Genomic DNA, 16,724 nt, shown 5'->3' on the forward strand with positions numbered 1-16,724 from the left:
TGATACTGCTTCCCCCATCTTCTTGATTTGCATATTGCTTTTATAGATTTGTTATTTAAGTTTTAACTGGGTGGTATTTATATCTTTATAGTTTTATTGTCTTAGTTTTTAATTGTAAGCTGCCCAGAGCCACCCTCTGGGGGAGAGGGGTGGCACATAAATGTAACAATAAATAAAATAAATAAATTTTTCACAAGGTCTTCTCCTCCTGCTTTAATTGGATTCCCTCTCCATGTTTCCATTAGTTCCCTATTCTGCCTCCCTTCTCCTTGACATTTTCACACTTTGTAAATATTTTAAACAAACCTCAGGAACAATATGGTATATTAGAATTTAATTTGTAGCAGTGGATCTCATAACAAGTAATTAAAGACAAAATATGGGTAATGGTGGGGAAATTATTCTTACTTCTTGAGATTTATGTCTGAATTGAAACCATGTTATTCTGTGATATTAGCATTTTTCAAAATTTTCTAATGCAAATGGCCGAAGGTGTTCAAAATATGTGTATCGCGTAACATTTTATCCAAAACTATATATGCCAAAGTGAAATATACTCAGATGTGTGCATTTCATTAAAATTCTATTCTTACATTACAGAAAACTGCCTAGTGAAAATGTGTGTGTTAGTAAAAATCTGTACCAAAACATGTACGTCGGGAGAAAAAAGTATTTGCAAATCCCTACAGATTTTCAAGCAAACTGATAAGTTACAGCAAAAAAGATGAAATTTATTAAAGGATGGGAAAAGAGAATGTGAGTGTAATTACATTGGACAGATTTATTTATCTCTACCCATGAGAGACAGTCAATAGAACATAAATATACAGTATCTATGATGTATATTGTAGGTCTACTTTAAAGTCATTATATTAGAATCCGTGGAACACCAGCATTGGAATGAAAAGGAGATAGGTATGGCATTGTCTAAGCTGATTTTGCAAAGCCCACTCTGTTGTTGGCCAGATCGAAGACGGAGTAATATTCCTTAAGGAAGACGTCACCCAGGATCCACAGAGGTTGTCCATTCCGAGATGGGACATACGTGGTCTCAATTGCAACTACACAACTTCCACCGTCCTGCGGAAGGAAAACATGCTTTTAGTTACACCTTTACTGAAGAGGAAATGTCATTCAATGCTTTTGATCTGCTAAGTGTGAAATCATGCTGTGATTAACAACTGCAGATTAACAACTGCAGATATCCATTTCTAATTCAGCTCTCTGCAACCATGTGATTGTGAAAAATGCATTTGACTGGGGCTTCTTTACAAGTCTATACTATGGGAGATAAGTCACTGTAGATGGACCCCAATGTGAATTTGCATGAACAAGTTCAGGACTAGAGATGTGAAGGCCCAGGAGAAATGTAAATATTGTGGAGGCTGAAAAATGAATGAAAAAAGAAAGGGAGGGGGGAAACATTTTTCTCCTCTAAAATAGTACAGGTTTCTAGGCCTTCACATCTCTAAAGCTGACGGCAAGGTGGATAGGTCAAATAATGGTGCAAGCAGTGTGCTCTTCATCTGCTCAGGGTGAAACAGTCAAAACTGAGAAATTCTTCATGCATTCATAAGCTCTCCTCAAACTCTTGGTATGAAGAAGTCAAAGTCAATTCACTTTTTAGAAGGCCTATTGCATTTGCAAATCTAGGAGAACCATTCAAATGGCAATGACCAATCCATTCAAGGTGTATAGCTTCTAAAGCTATCCAGGAGAAAAACAACCAGACGCAATGATACCAATTTTCCTATGCACCCCTGTGCAGGAGGTCCACTCATCATACCATCTGAAGCTTCATATATCATATACATACCTGGGCAATGTAGGCAGAGGGAAGCAGTGGGAACTTGGATCCATTAATGACAAAGGTGATGGTGGGCATGCTCGGAACCTTGTCACAAGGCACCACAAACTGCAAGCAAATAGAGTAGAGATTAGGCTAGAACAGAGATTAGTCGGGCTTTGTCCTTGCTAAAACAAGGATGGGCAAGCAAGCTATACTTAGTTCATTTCATTTCAGTGCAGTACGGAATGGTAATCTTTTGGACGCTTATGTTCTGTTTATTATTAACTGCATATTATTATTACTATTATTTAAAGTCAAATCACCATGTAAACCTTGGTGATTTGACCTTACATAAAAAGAGAAGGAGAAATTAAAAGAGTCATTAGAAAGCTTTATTAAAATATTCATTGATACTGGACCATGCCCAGGTTAAGCATTATGATATTACCAGATCAGGACTAGAACTATTTAGTCCAGTGCTCTCTTTCCAGTAGCAGCCAATCTGATATCTCTGGAAATGAGGACAGCATGTGTCTACCCTCCAGCCAAGCTTGGCATAACACCAATTTTCAAATGAAGTACACAAATAATTTTGTGATACTCTCAGAAATTCTTCAGTGTTCCTCTCTTCACCTACCTCATAGTTACTTTCTGTTGCTCCTAGAGTATTCAGGAATGTGCCAATGTACTGTTGTGGGACAGCGAGCAGAAAGGTTCCTGTATCTACAATTGCCTGGCATCCACCACTGCACCAGCCAGTAGCCTGGTTGCCAATGGCAAACCTACAGAAAGAAGAACAGTGAAATTAGGAGACAGTTTTAGGGCTCTTCTGCCCAGAAACACTCACCTATTGTCATCCTGGCAAAGCGGCAAAAGTATGCCAGCTCAAGGAAGTCCTGACCACACTTTGGACCCCTATAATGACTCGGCCACAAAACAGAATAAGGGTTCTATAGACACCGATGGTCTGGAGGAGGAGCAGAGTGGGAAATGCCTCCTTTGGTGCACGTTATCAGCAACAGAAGATCTGCAATCAGTTGTCCAATCCCATTTCTGTCCCCACCTCATCCCACCCCACCCCTGCCACTTCTCTTTCTTCTGCTTCCTCCATCCCTGGCAAGATAAGTACTGGGAGATAAAAGACCCTTCTCTGCCCTCCCCTGTTTTTCTTGCTATAGGTGGTGACAAATCAGGGGAGAGAAGGAGAGAACGCAGACCTTCTCACCTGTTCCTGCATGTGTGAGGCTGCACAGATGCTCCATCAGAGTTGACATATAGCAAAATGCAGAAATCTACTACATTTGATAAATAAGCCTCTATGGACAAATTCCTACCTGCTACCAGAACAGAGTTCCCTCCCAGCCATAGAGAGGGAGAGAGGAGTGAGAGGAAAGAGGGAATTGAACAGAGAGAATTTGAAGTAGCAAACAGGAGTAGAGCTATATTCCACTGCAGGAAAATAAAAGTGTTATTTCAAAGATGGAGGGTGGGATTCTCTTGCTATATTTTTGGAAAGGGATGTAGGAAGAGGAAGGGGTGAACATAGTGAGAGATTTAAGCAAAAAAAAAAAAAACAGCTATAGATCAAATGGAACTATAAATATCACATACTCATCAATAGCAATCTGCCAGTACATCTGTTCAGTGACAGGTGCCCAGGAAATTTCTCCAATGAAGAGCCGATCCAGTACCCCTCCTAAGATCAATTCCCCTCCATACTGATAGGTGGGTTCGCTGAGGGGCAGGGGAATGGATAAAAAACAATCAAGGTTAGCCACACTGCTCAAGATTTAGATACATTAAGCATAGGTTATTGTAGAATCACTAACTCTAATTAACCATAGGCATTTTCTCCTCAGAATGGTCAGATTCTCGCTTTACTCAGTGTGATCTGAGTGTTTTTTAAAGGGGTTTCCTTTTCATGACTTTTGTTCTGAGGTCAGATACATGAATAATTCATGGAAAGGGTTCAGAACTGAAGGAAGTGTATGTTAAATTATCTTGAGCATCATGTGAGATTATTTCAACTTCAAAATGCATTTTAAATGTCCCAGATATTCCCCTCTCCTCCTCTCTCAGCCTCAATTATTTTAGAAGTTATCATCAATAGTAGGAATATTAGCAGGAAGCCATGATTTGATTATTCCAAATTAAACTGGCTAGTCTGTTTCCAGACAATATCCTAGACTTTGGTTCTTACCGTGAGAAATAGAAGCTGAAAATGGGTTCAGAAAGCTGTCCTTGATTCACCATCTGCTGCATGATAGTTTGTGATCCCCAAAAAGCTAGAGGGGGATAAGCCATTCCCAAAATTCCATCAAAATAGGCATAATAGAATGGATCATAGGGTTCATCCTCACTCAAGCCAAACTCCTGGTTCTTAACGACAATATTCTGAACCTGGGGTAGAAGAGAAAATATTTTCACCCACAGCCAGACACGTGGTAGAGACAGACATTTTAGGAGTTATGTGAAACAAATAACATGGCACTATAATTGACTGGATTCTCTTTGGAACTAAATTAACTGTCCAATACTCTGGAAGAATTTACTTTCCTTACGTCTGGCTCATTAATCTGTAATTAATTAACGGAGGAATCATGAAACAAGTATTTTATTTTATTTTATTTTATTTTATTCAATTTATTTCACTTTGAGTAATAAAATCATCTGTACAGACACTAAGATTGGATTATTTACCTGCCACTACAAATGTATACTGAAGCCACAATCGTCTAAACTCTTCCTATCCTGCTTCCGTAGAGTGTCACAAGGAATACTATGGTTTGCACAATTCTGATCTTTATAGGTATAGACACATCACGGTATTTGAATATCTTTTCCAAGGACTTCATGGCTGCTCTGCCAAGTGCTAGTCTGAAAGCATATTTCTTGACGGCTTGTTCCTTTATTTTTGATTGTTGGTCCTAAAAGGCAGACGCTATCCACCACTTCGATATCTTCATTGCCAATTCTAAGGCTCATTGTTCTATCTGTTGTCATTAATTTCGTCTTCTTTATATTTAACTTACTCCCATGTTTTCACAGTGCTCTTTGACTTTTAGTAGTAGGGTTTGCAGATCCTTTGCATTTTCCACTATCAGGGTACTTAAATGAATACCCATTTTTAATTTATATATTCTACTCCCATTGTTTTTTTAAGTATTACATTTAGACATTACCTTTTGAATCTTACATGTTATTGCTCTTTCTTTTAATTTGGTAAATTAACTTTAGGAGTCATTGCCTTCAATCTAGTATCAAAATACTTTAAATAAATACGTAAAGAAAATGAAATAGGGTCAGCTCATTCTACCAGGTTCCAAATAGGAGATTCCTGTTTCATAACTTGGGCAACAGTGGAAGATTCCCAGAACACAATTCAAAAATGAGTGACCACACAATACAAACTTCAGATAGTTCACTTACCCGCACAGTATCATATCCCATCCTAACAGTCAAGTCACCACTCCCATAATATAGGGTACAGCTTTGCCCTTCATTTTTGTATGTAGAAGATGCACTAGGGTTGAATCTTTTGTGGTTCCCTAGAATAAAACAATAGAACATATCTATCCATAAGTAGCAAGAGACAATGCTCATCTGGATTCCATTTGTTTTGTCCCATTGTGTTCAATTTACTGTTGTGGCCCAAATAAGAATGGTAAGAAATATTCCACAGTTAGCCAAAGGAAACCAAGGTGTGGGCATCTCTCACAATTAAATAGTTCCCCTTCTGGCTTTATGATGTTTCCTTACCATCAGAATGGCAATATAATCTGATAGAGAGAGAGAGGTTCCTATCAGTCATGAGACTGCCCTTGGAATGGCCTCCTGAGAGTTGCATTCAAAAAGTTAGCAGGGTCCTGAATAAACACCAGATTTAAATTTTATTTCACTCATATCCATTCAGGACAATTAACGTGACACTTCCCACTCGCTTAACGATTTCTCCTTTCTGTCAAGTTCAGTAGCAACCTGTAGAGGGGGTCAGAGAGCCATACCCAAGGATGATGAGGGCCTTCAGGTTATACTCTGTTAGCAATAAAGAAATGGGATGAAATATCTGAGAGCTGTAATGCAGTACAAGCCTATAACTGAGTTTAATAGGAAGGTTTCTCAAATATATGTTCATGTGTGCATAGGTATATTACAGCATTTCCTGACTATTTGCCCAATGTTTGTATTCATTTAACTTAAACATTTCCATTGCAGAAATCAAGTAGCATAAGGATGGGACACCGGAAAGTCTATGTTTTCTGAAGACTGCAGGTGCACGTCAGAATCAGACTACTAGAAAATAAAGTTGTATAATTGATCTGAAAAATAGTGTCCGGTCAGAGCTGTTTCTTCATTTTTATTCCTTTTTAGTCTGCTCTCCATTAAAACTAATCTTAAGGTGGGCTAAAACTGCTCTTGTCTATGCCCATTTAGTGTAATGGTATGTGGGAATGACCTTGGGAGACAGGAGGGAAAGCCACAGACTGGACAAGTGGCATGTCAAAGATTTTTCAGCTCAGGGAAGGAGAGGAGGCACGGGAAGCGTTTCAGAAGGGACCCTACCTACTTTTCCAGAAAGTAAAAGGAAAGGAGGGGAGAAATACTTTCAGTCTTGCAAGATTCCATTAATGTAACCTTACAATAAAGATAGAGTAAGTACTCACAGTTGTGCTTCTTGTCTGGACTATCTTGAAGGGTTAACATTTAGCCACCACATTTTCCCTTGCTTGGACATACAGGATTTCCTTCATAATATTCAGTGTATGCAATGCTCGTTAAAAAAGAGCTGGGTTTTGACCACCTGCCTTTTTGATTCTGTGGACCCCTTGGGTATTACTACGATGATATCATATGCAGTTTCAGGCAGTCCTACATCACATTATCTGAATTATATATTTTAGGGACTGAGTTTTTACTAGAATAACACTCGAAGTTTGAAGAAACAAAAAGTCTTCCTGAGGAATTAGAAGCCATCAGTCATTTGCATAAATCTAATAAGAACTCAATGATGGGGACCCAAAATAGACGGTAGCGATTTGTTGAGAGTTTGGGGCACGCTGTATGGGGGTTTAACACTAGATTAGTACAGCACCACTTGCTGCATTTAACTGCATTGCTATTGCTGTTGAAAAACGATAACCTGTCAAATGAGTTCTGTTATTTTGTGACATAACATCATGATGGAGAATGTGAAAAAAATTGAATTGAGAAAAAGGCCAGAGTCGACTGTGAAGGAGGAAGAGGAAGAAGAAGACAGCAGAAGCAGTAGTCGTAGCAGCACCAATATGGGATTTTGTTTTTATTCTTGTTGCAAGCGCTCTGTTAGGGCAGATATACTTCACTGGATTGAATAAACACACATCAGTGAATCAGCTCACTATAACAAAACCCTCCATTGGCCAGAGAGGCACTCACCACAGGCTGCAGTGTTACAGTACACTGATGGTACCCAGAGATTAGAAGACCCAGTATCCATTGCAACCAGGAAATCCTGTGGTGGAGTCCCAATACTGATCTCTCCAAAGTAGAAATTCTGCCAATGAGAACATTTCAGTAAGATGAAAGATTTCATGGTGCCTTTCTATTCTTCCCATCCCTTTCCTGAATGTCCATTGTTCCCCTCCTGCAAAACTCGGTAAGGTGAATTAGGTCTTGAAGAATTCAATTTTATAATGCATTCCATTGCAATTATCCAAGATCATTTAAAGAAAAGGATCAAAATGACTTAATTTCTTCTGTAATTATATCCATTGTAGGATTCAAGAAAAAGCATGAGCGCTCAGCTGCAGCTTTGTTTGCTGTTTTATAACTTCCACTGGTGAAGGAAAAAAATCATGGCTGTTCCCTTTGGTAACGGGAACTGCTAAACTGAATGCATGAAGCAAAATTTGACTGGATTTTCCTTTCAGGAATCTTGCTTAAGAGAGTGGAAATTCTTACAATACTATCCTATATATTTAATGAGAAATACATCCAGGTAACTTAGTTGGATTCAGTGAGTTCAGATTTGTGGGAGTACAGTGCAGTCCTGTATAAGTACATCACTCTGTGCTTAGTAGGATTTATTCCCAGGTAACTGGGGGAAGGGTATGGAATTTCACTCAATGACAGATAACAGGCTAATAATAAAGGAATTACCAGAAAACTGGACAAAGATCAGTTCCTTGTTCTTTAAAGAGATGTTCTTGTTATTTTAATACTCACACTCATGTAACTGGTCATTGATTCATAAACAACATGGAATTCGTTGGGGTGGTATTTCAGACCAGGGTCAACATGGTATTTCTTCATGAATTCCTCCAGCATCCCTTTTTCTTTCAGGATCTCCCGAAGGGATTTCCCTTTCTTCAGAACGATTCTGCACAGGATACAAAACAAAACAGAACAAAAACCCTCAGGATCATCTGGAAGCATACATTTCTCATCCTTTCTGCATGTCCCTTATGTCCTTTTTGTTCACCTCTACATTGCTACTAGAAATTGCTAATGTCGGAACTTGCTAGTTGCTATTGAAGCAAGGCACTGTGTGCACCAGCAGAAATACATTCACAAAGCCTGAACTCTTAAGCTTTAATTTGACATAAAAAGGTAAGAATATGACTTTGCCATGTAACTTTGGCAATGTAGGCCCTCAGTTAGCTAACCCTGATACATCCTTGTCTTAGCTTAAGGATTATCACAACTGATTGAAATACACACCGCTCCACTTCTTCTGACAGGTGGAGATAAATCAGTACCAGAATCAGCCACTTCATGATGTCCAGGCTCTTCGTCAATACGATCCAGAAATTCTGTGAAGAGGTATTCCTGCTGTATCCCCAGCTTTATATTCCCACTTGTTGTCCCCTACCGATTTATCTGTTTACTTTTGATTACCTATGTAATTATTCATACTAAAATCTACATTTATTTTCCTATGAATGATAGAAAGGCAGGTTCTTTTGTTAGAAGGGGTTTAAATACTATGTGCCCTTGATTTTTTTAAGCAAAAGACGTTGAGTGATTATCAACGTTTTGCTAAGAAAACAGTAAATAAAATCAGTGATAAGTTATCAATAAGCCATAGCATAATCAGTTTCCTTAAAAGTTTTTCCCAAATATTTCAGAAGTAACAAAGGACAAGTTAATAACCCTAGCTGCTGTGACCAGTACTTAGCAAGTTCAGTTTCTATTTGAGTTCAGTAATTATCAGCCATAAGCCAAGGTGTCTCTCCATAAAACATTGGCTCATTTTAAAAGATAACCTTGGGAACTGTGCTAACTAATAAAGAGTTGGAGCCACATTTAGTCAAGCATACAGTAGAACTATTCAACTCCTAACTTATTTAAATCGCATTACTTTGAGCCTGAAACCATCAATTCACTCACTCGCACGCTGTTTATAAATACTTTTTCATTAAAACAAGTTCAAAACATTTTACTGTAAATTCTAAATTGCACTAAGCTTAGTTCCAAGCTAAATGTACTTTGAAAATCTTAGTCTTTCTGATTGATTCATGTTTGAAAGACAAGGTATCTTATTTAACCTGTCCGTTAGCAATAATAAGAGAGGGAGAGAAAGAGAGAGAGAGAGAGATCTATCAGTTATAAAGCCATGCTTTAACTGTTTAAATATTTCCAAATTTAAAGCCCTGTTCAGTGTTTGTCTGAATGTCCAAGATTTAGAAACTGTTAGAAGGTGCCCATCTCTTTTCCAACATAAATTTGAGGTGTCTTTATACGTTCTCGACAATTTCTCTGGTGACATACCAACAGCACATCATTTTATAAAAATTCTCTTTAAGATTATACCATAGTGTAAATTTCAATCCTTTCAGCTGCATATTTTCCCATTGTTCCATCCGTATATTATAACCAAAAATTTTAGCCCACTTTCACTTCTTCTTCTTCTGTTTCAAATTGCAATAAAAGCTTATACATTTTAGCAATTACATGTTCATCATTTGTACACAATGCTATTTCAAACTCAGTCTTACGATGTTCAAAATATAAATTCTTTTGTCTCCTTTAGATCTTTCTAATAATTGTAAATACGAGAACCACTGACAACTATATCCCTCTGCCACCAGTTCTTCTCTTGATTTTGTTTTACCTTCGCCTTGACAGTATTCTAGCATCTCACGATAGGTTAGCCTTTTGTGTTTGGCTATTATTTCTTGTCTATAAAATGTTTCTTGTGCCGAGAGCCCCAAAGGTGTTTTTGGGCAGAACCTGGGTTTGTATCTATTCCATATTCTCAATATGGCACGTCTAACATAATTATTTTTAAAATCCACATTAACCTTGACTTTATCGTATCACAAATATCCATGCCACCCAAATCTCAGGTCACGTCGTTCTAACTGCAAAAGCCTTCTATTTCTCAGCAACACCCACTTTCATCCAGACCAAACAGCAAGCTGCAAAATGCAAAATGCAATTTTAAATCAGGCAAACCCAATCCTCCTCTTTCCTCTTGTAACATCTTATATTTAACTCATGTTTTTTCCCCCTTCCACACAAATTTGGATATATCCTTCTGCCACTGTTCAAATGTTGCATCAGTTGTCAAAACAGGCATTGTCTGAAACAAAACCATCATTCTAGGCAAGACCTTCATTTTTATTAATGTTACTTTGAAATAACATACAATTTATATTTGTCATAGTGATATCCAAATATTTTATTTTTATTTTGTTTATCATATTTATATTGCCTTCCATCTTACACAAAGTGACTCTGAGTAGCGTGCAACAGTTAAAAAGAATAAATACCTAAAAACCATTACAAATAAAATATATATATAAAAGCCGGCAAAACAGCACAGAAAACAGGAGGGGATAAGGTTAATACGGGAGCCATCGTGACATCTCCCCAGTCCCCTGGGAGCCCCAGGGCTGATCATATATCCAGGTCTTGAGGGACCTGCGGAATGTCAAGAGGGATGGAGCTAATCTCACTTCTGGGGGGAGAAGACTCTACAAGGCAGGTGCCGCAGCAGAGAATGCCCCGCTCCTGGGACCCACCAAATGTAATTCTCTGGCAGATGGGATCCGCAGCATGCCTTCTTTGCCAGACCTGATGGGATGGGCAGATGTGATCGGGGAGACGTGGTCCCTCAAGTAACCCAGCCCATGCCATGAAAGGCTTTAAAGATCAAAATCAGCACCTTGAACTGGACCCGGAAGCAAACTGGCAACCAACTGCAGCTCATGGAGCAGAGGAGTTACATGTACCACCCTAAGGGCACACATAACTGCCTGCACAGCTGCATTTTGCACCAGCTGAAGTTTCCGGATACTCTTCACGGGCAGCCCCATCTAGAGTGCATTACAGAAATCCAAACAGGAGGTGACTAGGGCTTGAGTGACAGTGAGTAGGTCCCTCTGATCTAGGAACGGGTGCAACTGACACACAAGACGAACGTGTGCAAAGGCCCTCCTAGCCACAACTGCCACCTGCTGTTCGAGCAGGAGTTGTGAGTCCAGGAAAACCCCCAGATTGTGCACAGGGTCTGTCTGGGGCAGTGCAACCCTATTCAGTACCAAGGGTGGCATAGGCCTAGCACCAGAAGGCCCCAAAACCCAAGACACTTAGTCTTGCCACAGTTCAGCTGAAGCTTTTGTTCCCCATCCAGACCCTATTTTATCTTCTTCTCAGTCTTAAAACCTATTTTATTCATCAATTTTGTTTGATCTTCTATTTTAATATTTTGTTAGCATCTTCATCTTCTATTTATTAATCTTGAAATCTGCTGTTCCACCACATTCTTTTAATTTGCCCATTAATACTTCAATTCCCTTTAAAGGATCTTCCAGAACCAACATCAAGTCATCTGCAAAAGCCCCTAACTTATAAGTTTCGTTTTAAATCTTTATTCCTACAATCCCCTCATCTTGTTTTATATCTCTATTTAGTATTTCAAGAACCCAAATAAACATGTATTGAAGTCCGTAGAAAATTCTGTTATGTTGGAGAAAATACCGCAAAATGCATATGAATTCTCATGTGGATTAAAAACCAAAAACAACTTCACATCCTATTCTGGAAATGGGCCAAAACAAGCAAAAGGACAAGAAAATGAGAAACTGTGAAATCAAAACTGATAGATTCTCTATCTGTACTAGTATCAGTCCCCTGAACAATCACAAAATTTGTTCATGATTCTTTCCTCCACTTACTGAATCTTCATAAGGAGCTTTCACAGCCTGAAGGAAATTTCTTAAATACTGTTGTGGGATGGTTAGCAAAAATGTTCCAGTGTCCACAATGCCCTGGCAGCCTTCACTGCACCAGCCAGTAGCCTGGTTGCCAATAGCAAACCTATAGAAACAAGAAGAACACAGAATATTACTAAAAAAATCACCAACAAATAAACCAAGCAAACAAAATACATGCCTAAGGATTCTTAATCTAGATCAGAATTCTGGGACTTGAAGTCGACATGTCTGAAAGCTGCCAAGGCTGAGAATCACTGATCTAGATAATCAGCCTTCCCCAGCTTAGTGTCCTGCGAAGGCCATCCTGGCTCAGGACTGTTGAAGTCCAACAAATCTGGAAGGCATCAGTCTGAGGAAGGCTGATCAAGATGGTTACGTATACCTGTGCGTGAATGGGACACTTAAATGCGGAGACAGTATATTAAGATATTTAACATATTTGTTTGGTGGTGCATTTTGCTAAATTCAGCCTTTTCCATGATGAAGACTTTTTAAATAAGGCATGTAAAAATATTTTACTGCTCTTAGAAGTAAAATGTTACTAATACTACTCTTTTTATTACTAGATTTATTATGATGATTTGATATATTATGTCTCTTGTCACAATTATTGTTGCTGCTGACTGCATCTTGCTTATTGTGCTGTTTTCTTTGCTGATTTTTATACTGGCTTGATATTTATAATGCATTTTTCAGAGATCTGGACTCCACCTAAGAATGACAGATACTAGGCAATCTAGAAGATGGATGGATGGATGGATGGATGGATGGATGGATGGATGGATGGATGTGATATGGCCCATCTGCTTCCCAGGTTTGTGTCCTAGGCAGAAGAAGGGCTGTCTCCTTTTCCTTCCCACAAACCTATTTAGAAGCAGCAAACAAGCATTTTTATACATTTTAATGATGTATTTATTTGTTTTAATTGTTGTAAACTGCCCAGAGTCCCCCATTGGGGGGAGATGGGTGGGGACAAGTCTGCTAAATAAATAAATAAATAAACAAACAAACAAACAAACAAATAAATAAATAAATATAATCTAAATCAGCTCTGCCAAAATGCTAATACACCTAACAAACGGGAGAGAGGAAAATCTTCCGTCATTTATAAAGGGATGAAGGAGCAGGAGCTCGTTCAAATAAAATGCAATCAGACATAAATCAGGAAGAAAGAACACCACTTACTCTTCAATATTGATCTCCCAGTAAGCCTGTTGAACCACGGGGGCCCAGGTAATTTCACCAGTGAACAGCTGAGTGTCAATGCCTCCCAATATCAGTTCTCCCCCATACTGGACAGTTGGTTCGCTGATAGGAAAGGGAGGAAATGGACCAACAGACAGTATTAGCTATAGCTTTTCATCTGCTTGAGGTCTTCAGGTATACAATAAACATGCCTAGGATCCTTTTCACCAGAAAATGTGGTCAGAAAGTAAAAAACAGCATTTGGGTAAAATTAAAAGAGAACAATGAAGCAAACCGAGGACAGATTGCTGTGCATTAATTCTGAATATCCACACATCCCAGCCCACCCCCCACCCCCAAATACACACACTCTTTCTTATCCTGGCTTTTTGCCTCTCTTTCAATATAATTGATGGCTGAAATGTTGAACTTGATTATATTTCTGATGATGGGATTGAGCCATGAAATAAAAGTAGGAATTGCTGTATCCCAGCTAATCCATTCTGGAAGAAAATCATAATTACATTTATGCACTGTGGCACACATAAAGTTTGGTTAATCTTACCGTGAGAAGTAAAAGCTGAAAAGGGGTTCAGAAATCTGCTTTTGGAACATCATCTGGTACAAGAGTGTGTATGTCCCCTCAGTACTTGAAGTAGGATTGTTGAAGCCCAAAATCCCATCAAAGTTGGTATAGTAGAAGGGATAGGTGGGTTCCTCCACACTCAAGCCAAACTGCTGGTTTTGAATGACAATATTCTGGACTTGCAGAGAAGGTTGAAAAATGAATTTCACTTGCAGGTCATAGCATAGTTATCCATTTGTGGAGACACCATTGTCTGTGGCAAGAGATAAGAAAGACAAGACAGCAGTTGCATGTCACAAATACAAATCGGGCAGGGCTTGATCATACTAGTGCAGCTGTGTTATATTGCCTTTTTTTGATCCTCCTGCAGATGCTGGTGAGAGCTGTCAGGTTTGGTCAGCACGGGGCTTCAGGGAAGCACGGGGCTTCAGGGAAGCTCGCAGCCAGACCACGCGGAATCCACCGGCGGTAGCTAGCGGGGAAAAGAGGAACTGAAAGCGCCGCTAATTAACGGGCCACCTGCGCCCAGCCAAACCGGAAAACCGCAGCGGAAGCTTTTAACTATAAACTGATAACGGCGCGAGCCAGCAATGAACGGGGCCGCAGGCAGCGAAACAAGATCGCAATGCAGCACAGAACCCGCGGGCTTGCACGTAACGGGGAGGAACCAACCCAGCCGGAGGGGGACTGGCAATCAAGGACAATAGACCCTGACCGATCCTGCCATCATGAACAATCAAGGGGGATTATTGGGGGCCCATAATCCGCAGCTGCAACGTGATCGCGGGGCGGGAAAAAAGCGCGGGAAGGGGGTAATATAACAAGTGATGCAATTGTACCAAGCCAGTCCTGGCTTTGCTTGTGACTACTACGTTACGCATGAGTAAACCTTCTTTGTGAACCACACGTGTCACGAGAGTTTCTCTGTCGAATGGGGCAAACCTTACAAGAGCTACCCTGACTGAGATGAGATTGTGATAGAGATGTGATAGAATGTCACTTAAGGGCCATTGTCCCAAATGCATTCTATCACCTTTAGCAAACATGCCAGCTATTCCCAGCAATGGAAGCAGATGCCTGATTGCTATGATTCAAGCCTACAAGATTTCAAGATGATGTTATTGTATCTTATTGACGTTATAACATTTCCATAGCTCAAAAAGTACAGCTGGTGAGTACCAGACGTTTTGTAATAGCAGCCGCTCACTGGGAATTTAGCTAGTTCCTTCCTTACTCTTTTTAGAAAGTAGTGAAGGTTGATCTGATGTTGGGCCTTCAGCATTAGATAATCATCCTATTTTGATCAGAACGCTGCTTCTATGGCTTTTATTATGATGCCAATTTACTTTCATTATGTTTATTGTCTTTAGATTTATGTTTATTTTAGTGCTTCTTTTATGCATTGGTCAGCTAAAACAGTTACCTTTTTATATATATTTATTAAAGTTTATTTATATAAAAACTAATACAAACCTAAAAAACCTACAAACAAAAAGAAAAAGACAAAAAAAGAGAGAGAGAGAGAGAAAGAAAGAAAGAGAGAGAGAGAGAGAGAGAGAGAAAGAAAGAAAGAAAGAAAGAAAGAAAGAAAGAAAGAAAGAAAGAAAGAAAGAAAGAAAGAAAGAAAGAAATGTAAAGGATGACTCCCCCTCCGTCCAAACAAGTATATGTATTAACAATAACTTAACACCTTCTCTATTATTTCCAAAAAAAGAAAAAACCTCTTCATCCCCGTTCTCACCCCTAAACAATAACTGAATTATAAAAAATATCCCTAAAACAATTATAAATGTAAATATAAATATAAATAAATAACAACAGCTAATTCTAATTAATTAATCAGTGCAACACAATTAAAGATCAGTGACAAACAACTTGGTTAAAATCCACTCACCCAAACAGTATCATAGCCTAACATTATATTCACGTCACCAAATCCATAACCTATGGTGTACGTTTGGTCACTATTAGTGTGGTAAGTAGATGACTGCTTTGGGCTGAACACACTATGGCTTTCTACAACAAAACAAAGGGGAAAAAAGAGAAAGAAGCTTTTCTCTATATGGCAGTGAAAGTTCCTTTCCTCCATCCTTAGAGCACAACAGATCTTTACTTCCCCACCAGCCCCACTTTTTCATTCTCTCATGTTGAAGGAAAAGTCCACAGCAATCTCTTAATTGTTCACACTAAAATGGCAAAGGGATACAAGGAGTTTGAAAGAGGCATTTCTCAAAAAGGCATTCTTATTAGTACAGGTCAAGATGTCCTCTTTGGTGGACCCAAATCAAATCAAATCACACCAAATCTATGGACAACATGGCAACCTTCAGCATTTTAAAAATGCCTGAATTCCTGCCCCCCCACCCCCACCCCCACCCCCCAGGGTATTAGGAGTGCACTTCCAATGAGAAAACAATTACGTGTACAGCTGATCCTGACTCTGATCATTTTGGGCCAGTGACACACTTAGAATTTTGAAGCATGTTATGGGTGCTCTCATAAACTGATTGTCATTATTGGCCTGGCAAATGAAATGTACATTTACCAGATGGCAAATCCAGTACTGGGCTGCAGCCACCATCTATTTTCAATTTTGTAAAAAATAAGGGTGCAGATAAGAACACAATGAGGTGAAATGGTTCAATTCCTACATTTACCCCCTCAAAGCACCAAAAATGATGAAAAAAGGGCCCAAAATGTTTCATCTCTGCTCCTTTCAATGATCTACCCACTGACTGGAAGGCTGAGCTATGGTCCCCAATCCAGAAAAGGTTCCTTACTGATAGACAAGATTTAAATGGTTTAAAATAAGGGGAAATACTGTATATTTAGTCTTAACAAAAAGAAATATTTTCCCTAGAAGCAGACATTCAAAACATTCAGCAAGGGAGTGGACTACTCACCACAGGCCTTTGTTGTACAATACATGGAAGGCACCCACAGAACACCAGAGCCAGTGTCCAAA

General features: G+C 39.1%; 2 protein-coding genes across 2 annotated transcripts; both read right to left on the reverse strand.

Annotated features, from left to right (window-relative positions):
* Positions 1-710: 710 nt before the first annotated feature.
* Positions 711-8,601, reverse strand: LOC103066901 (pepsin B-like). Its single transcript, XM_088153575.1, has 9 exons — positions 8,489-8,601; positions 7,994-8,147; positions 7,205-7,322; positions 5,219-5,337; positions 3,990-4,189; positions 3,401-3,523; positions 2,427-2,571; positions 1,817-1,915; positions 711-1,080 (listed from the first exon to the last, which is right to left on the reverse strand). The coding sequence occupies exons 1-9, from the start codon at positions 8,542-8,544 to the stop codon at positions 928-930; spliced, it is 1,167 nt and encodes a 388-aa protein (XP_088009701.1). The 5' UTR covers positions 8,545-8,601; the 3' UTR covers positions 711-927.
* A 3,312-nt stretch (positions 8,602-11,913) lies between these two features.
* On the reverse strand, positions 11,914-15,677 carry LOC148214217 (pepsin B-like). Its single transcript, XM_088154017.1, has 4 exons — positions 15,654-15,677; positions 13,739-13,932; positions 13,174-13,296; positions 11,914-12,091 (listed from the first exon to the last, which is right to left on the reverse strand). The coding sequence occupies exons 1-4, from the start codon at positions 15,675-15,677 to the stop codon at positions 11,914-11,916; spliced, it is 519 nt and encodes a 172-aa protein (XP_088010143.1).
* Between the last annotated feature and the right edge of the window lie 1,047 nt (positions 15,678-16,724).

The sequence above is a fragment of the Python bivittatus genome, unplaced genomic scaffold (genome assembly GCF_059951505.1).
Source record: "Python bivittatus isolate LINGU-HERP-01145 unplaced genomic scaffold, Pbiv_v1 ctg000700_np1212, whole genome shotgun sequence".
In the NCBI taxonomy this organism is placed as follows: Eukaryota; Metazoa; Chordata; class Lepidosauria; order Squamata; family Pythonidae; genus Python; species Python bivittatus.